Below are 5,867 nucleotides of genomic sequence, written 5' to 3'. Positions count from 1 at the left end.
TCTTTGTATAGTTGGAATAGAGAATAGAGAAGTAAATAAAGTCTGAATAAACGGTTAATAATAAAAGCTAACTTAAATAACTGAGGGTTATTTACACTTTGAACTCAGGTTGGCAGCATCGTAACGCAACGTGCTGACAACTGGACCACAATGGCGCTATTGAGGTGTTCGAAATAAAAACAAGTATTGAACTGCAAGACTCTTTTAACCACAGTATTACTTTCTATTGATGGCTTAAACTTTTTCTCCCCTTTTTAGATTTCTGATCCAATTATGTCAGATTTATTAATGTAGCTAATCATCTGATTTTCAATGCGCAGGTGTAATATTCATTAATATTAATTATTCAAATTCTTGTATTGCCGCTGTCATTATTAATCTGCAGGCTGCATTTTGCTCACGGGGCTGCGAGAAAATAAATAAAAAGAGCGCAGCTGCAGCAAAATAATGAATAAAAAGAGTGAGGCTATGGTCAAATAAATAAATGAAAAAAGTGCGACTGCTGAGAGTACAAGCAACTAAGGACACCGGCCCTCGCGGGCAAAAAAAAATGGATTGGCCCACTAGGAATTCTCCTGGTCCTCCCGATTAGCTAATCCGGGCCTGTAGATGAATGAGGATTTTCTTGATGCAGTGCCACCTGAGTAATCAAGATCACGGTTGTACAGCTTAGGCTTGCATTCATGTCCTTTACGCACTGAAATTCCTCCAAATTCCTTGAACCTCTTAATGATGTTCTGCACTGTTGAAGCTGTATTATACACATTTCTTCAGATCTTTCTTTGAGGAACATTATTTTTAAACATTTCAATCATTTTCAGACATACGTGTTAGCAAATCGGCAATCCTCTGCCCATCTTTGCTCCTAAAGAACGAGATCTTTCTTGAATGCTGCTTTTGTACCAAATTATAATTACGATCACCTGTTGACATCACCTGTTTCAAATCACACCATTTAATCCAGGCATGTCCATGCTCGGTCCTGGAGGGCCGGTGTCCTGCAAAGTTTAGTTCCAACCCCAATCAGACACACCTGGGCTAGCTAATCAAGCACTTACTAGGCTTTCTAGAAACATCCGTGCAGGTGTGTTGAGGCAAGTTGGAGCTAAAATCTGCAGGACACCGGCCCTCCAGGACCGAGTTTGGACACCCCTGATTTAATCAATTTACTAGCCCTAACTTGCTCCTGTCCTGACTTTTTTGTAATATGTTGCAGGTCTGAATGACAGGATGTATATTTACAAATGAAATTAAGTTGACCAGACAAAACATAAAATATTCTGTGTTCATATTGTCTGCAATGAAATACAAATCTAATAAAATTTGGAAATCAATACTTTCTTTGTTTTATTTGAGTTTTCCATACTGTCCCAACTTTTCTGATTTGGGGTTGTAGAACCAACATTTGGCTTTGTTTATAATTTACTCAATTTGAGTTAAAAATAACACAACCTTTTACAGTGTAGTTTCAGAAAGATTTCAAATCCCATGAAGCTCCGTTTTAAATATTACTTCAATGATAAATGAACTTTCCTCATCTTACTTCTTCACTCTCAGTAGTTTCTGCAGATGAAGTTGAGTCTGTCAGTTTCAGGACGGCTGATCCAGGTCTGATTTCCCCCAGACTGAACTGCTCCAGATCTCACTGTGGGCTCACAGTCCTCCTCTGATGTGCCGTTCCCTGGAGTCCAGTTCTGATAGCACACGGTCTCTCCACTCACCCAGAACCAGATGCCCAAAGCGCAGGAGTGACGTAAACCCAACCACACCGCCTCAGAAGACGCCAGTTTAACCACGTTCATCACACGACGCTGCATCTCTACTGACTGAACCGAGACCAGATCCACATGATTCTGTCTGCAGTATCTCAGAGCTTCAGACCACGACAGATTCTGCTGGATCACAATCAGTTTATCTGGACACAAAACAAAGCAGAAACTAGAGAGAGACTGATCAAAAACAACATGCAGAACAAACACTGTGGAGGAATTTGACATGTCAGACATGTAGAGTCAACTTTAAGAGATCTGGAGCTGATGATGGATTGAGTGTGTTTGGAGGATCTGCTCACCTTCATGACACACAAAAGGATACTGGTGGTAAACACTAAAGTAGTCACCCCATCGTCCCGATGTGTTCAGTTCAATCACTGCGTTGTCTGCAAGATTTGGACTACCAGGTTTCCAGTATCTGAATGAGGAGTTGCTCTGATCTGACCACTGCCATGTGTCTCTGAACAGACCGATCCAGACCTTAGATTCAGATAAGCTTCTGTCATTAATGAACTTCTCCAGCTGTTGATTCTCATTCTGGTTCCTCACAGTGACCAGATCAGTGTGATTCTGTCTGCAGTAACTCTGAGCGTCTCTCCAGTTCATCTCCTGATCAACAAACACCAGTCCAGTGCTCGCTTTAACAAAATCAACATTATTTTTAGAAGCAGCATGAAAGAAAAGCCTTTTATGAAGAATTGGGCTGCTGTGAGTTAATTTTGATTATGAATATTACTATGAATACTGTTTTAGGTCTTTAAACTATGACTTGTAATAGCCTACTACAATTGAACATCTTTGTTGTTTGCCTTTCAGTTAAAAGTAGGTTGTTCAGACATATCTGCCACAACATTACAAATTAGATCTGACTAAGATATATAAAATATTTATAATGTTTACTATTGTACATTTAAATAAATGTTTGCTACAGCAAGAGTTTGTACTCACTGTTATAACAGACAAAGGAATGGGTGTTGCTACATGTCCCATTAAACCACTCTGCTTTTTTCATATAAGCACAATTATCACTGCTGTTTGGTTGTCCAGATGTCCAGTTCAGAAAGAGCACAGGATCACCTGAAGACCAATGCCATTTATAAACACTCGTCTTCTGAAGACCAATCCAGATATTGTCAACACCTTCATCATTCACACTCTTGTTCAGCTGGATCATGTCATTCATGTTGTCAATGGTGGCCAGATCTGTGTAATTCTCTCTGCAGTATCTCTGAGCTTCAGTCCAGTTCTTATTCTCCTTTATAAAGTGATACTGACGCTGAACACATTCAGATATGGAGCAGAGAGCTGTGAAAGAGACACTTTGCTTTAATGCTTTTCAGAACAGAGTCAAGCCTAATGAAACTATAAACCATAAATAAAACTACAAACACACTCACCAATGAGGAGAAGAGGGAAATATAGAGTCTGAGCCATTTCTGAGGAAGAAACACATTGAAAAGCTTAAAATCATTTAAAAATAATCTTTCAGTGAACAGGATCATAACATGATTCACATTCATTAAGAAAACTTTGATTAAAGACTGTAGATCTGAGTAGTTCTTACCTCAAAGCTGGTGTGTTTCTGTCCTCAGTCTGATGTTTCTGTCTGCAGCTTCAGGCTGAGATTATTCTATATATGCACTGATCCGTCATTCAAATCACATTTGTTTATTATTCTAAAACTCCCCGTTTCACTTTCTCTATGTGTTTTTAGTCTACCATTTTCCCATATTTGCATTGTGACGTTTGTCAGTATTAGTTAACAACAAACACACACACAAACATTATTGGCCACATTTTAATTACGGTCTTGTCCTTTAGATCAGTGGTTTTCAAACTTTTAAACCAGCGACCCCCAATGTAAAATCGTCAATAACTCGCGACCCCCCACTGCCAAAGCATATACAAACAATAAAAATAGCTTTTTTTAAGCTGTTCACAATATTTTAACTATATTTACTATACATTACAGGGCTCAAAATTAACGTTTTTGCTTGGTAGCACTGGTGCTCCTAACCTTAAACATTTAGGCGCACCAGACAAAATTTAGTGGCTCCCATCAATTATCGCACTGTTACTACAAGTTTTATGAACAGATTTATTGCATTTGAAATCAACACTAATCAAAACTATAACTATATATATGCATGCGTGAGAAAAATATGTCTCAATGAAATCATTTATCACAAGAAAATAAATTTTATAACAATTGAGTGACCAAAAGATATCACGGACGGATCGCTCACCGGCCCTGCAAGCACTGCTTGACATGAATTCGTGAATGAATCTGTTAATGATAACAGTGCTGTGTTCTCACGAGTGGTGTCTGATATTGCACAGATGCTTTTGACATATACCTTATTATTTGCATACGTCATTTTAATAGCAATACCGGTCTTTTCATAAGCTGCAATATTAGTTTATTCTTAGTCAAGTGCAAGCCCTTTTGCGATGGTGAACGTGGTGTTAAATTTTACATATAACTTTAACATTATCTGGCGATTAAATAAAGGATTAAACAGAACCTCTCGAGCTTAAAATGTGTAGATGTGGTCAACAGTTACCTGAAAATTCCATCCCACAGACTTTACTGTGAATGCTTTAGTTATTTTCATAGCGGACTTGAAGCCAATGAAAGTCTTTTATCCACTCTACGAAAAATGTAGATGGTGGATTAACATTCACAACATGATCAGTAATCAGATGTGCCATTATTTGTAGCTTTAGGTGGTTTCTAAAACTAAATCTGTCAGTGTTGTTTTCATTCTCATCTGCAGCGCTTTACATTTTCGTGGTTGTAGCTCCTGTCATCTGAAGACAGGAGGCGTTGACTGAGTGATTGACAGCGGATTTTAACCAATCATTCGTGTTCAGTTCTTAAAGTAGTGGGCCAATAAGAAGAGCGCGAAGGCGGGGCAAGTGTTGAAGGCTTTGTTTACTGCGGCAAGTTGTCATGACAAGTTTTAAACTGTTCCTAAAGGCTACGTTTCAAGTACAAAGATGCATTCTGCTTAAATGTGTCCTAAATACTTTATAAATCAGTAATATCTTTTTTAAAAATCTGAAAATATTAGCTTTCACTTGTAATACTGAAAAATATTTATTATAATCACTGAAAATTACACAATTTTTAAATCACTCTCGCGACCCCTTGAAATTATTCTGCGACCCCCCCCCAGTTTGAGAACCACTGCTTTAGATAGTGGCTATGATATGTTTGTCATGGTATAGGCTGAAGGTAAACCATAAAGCATAAGGGTCACATTGATGAACACTGCTGTCTAAACCCAGAGGCCAGAGCTGATGCAAATGAATCTGAATACCTAGTCCATACCTGTCAACATTGGGATGTAAACATACAGGACGACAACTAGCTTTAAAGGATAGACTACATAGTGAACATTAAAAAATATTGACAATAAAATAAAAGGTTTAGCCTATTAAAATCAACGGCCTATACAAAAGTTAAATCAAGTTATAAAATCTTGTTCACTTTTTATTTACTGTATTTAAAATTGATTAAAGTTATTATAGTTAATTAGTGAAGCACAACAAATGAATCTCTCGTTTTGTTTTATCACAGATTACTTTAGTAGCCTAACTGTTAGCTCATTTAAAGAGCCCCTATTATGCATTATAAAAGGTCATATTTTGGTTTTGGGGGTCTACAACAACAGGCTGAATGAAAGATCAAAAAATATTGTCATTTTCTTCATTCATTTTCTTTTCGGCTTAGTCCCTTTATTAATCTGGGGTCACCACAGCGGAATGAACCGCCAACTTATCCAGCATATTTTTTACGCAGCGGATGCCCTTCCAGTTGCAACCCATCTCTGGGAGACATCCACACACACTCATACACTACGGGCAATTTAGCCTTCCCAATTCACGGGAAAAGCGGAGCACCCGGAGGAAACCGAAAAGGTTTATCAGATTTTCCTATACATGAATGCTTCAACAAGAAAATATGGAAACATCCTGGTCTGTGGTTTAATGCTAATTTGGTTTTAGCTTTCCTCATTTGTTTTTCCTGTTGCCGTCTTCCATGATGTCAGGGAACAACAACAATGTGCTTCTGTGTTAAACCTTAACAGA

General features: G+C 38.0%; 1 protein-coding gene across 1 annotated transcript; it reads right to left on the bottom strand.

Moving 5' to 3' along the window:
• Window positions 1–1,553: 1,553 nt before the first annotated feature.
• On the bottom strand, window positions 1,554–3,206 carry LOC130232713 (macrophage mannose receptor 1-like). The gene is made up of 4 exons (XM_056462689.1): window positions 3,170–3,206; window positions 2,721–3,077; window positions 2,072–2,410; window positions 1,554–1,915 (listed from the first exon to the last, which is right to left on the bottom strand). The coding sequence occupies exons 1-4, from the start codon at window positions 3,204–3,206 to the stop codon at window positions 1,554–1,556; spliced, it is 1,095 nt and encodes a 364-aa protein (XP_056318664.1).
• Between the last annotated feature and the right edge of the window lie 2,661 nt (window positions 3,207–5,867).

Source organism: Danio aesculapii, chromosome 7 (assembly GCF_903798145.1).
Source record: "Danio aesculapii chromosome 7, fDanAes4.1, whole genome shotgun sequence".
NCBI classification, from domain to species: Eukaryota; Metazoa; Chordata; class Actinopteri; order Cypriniformes; family Danionidae; genus Danio; species Danio aesculapii.
Note: the sequence above shows the minus strand (reverse complement) of the source record. Positions and strands in the feature narration are given on the sequence as shown.

Bases quoted from the DNA above. Each gene is read 5' to 3' on its own strand.
- LOC130232713 (XM_056462689.1), bottom strand. From the start codon at position 3,206: ATGGCTCAGACTCTATATTTCCCTCTTCTCCTCATTG. The intron at 2,411-2,720 runs GTGAGTACAAAC...ATTTTGTTAAAG, and splicing joins TTCCTTTGTCTGTTATAACA to CGAGCACTGGACTGGTGTTT. The intron at 1,916-2,071 runs GTGAGCAGATCC...TTTTGTGTCCAG, and splicing joins TCCTTTTGTGTGTCATGAAG to ATAAACTGATTGTGATCCAG.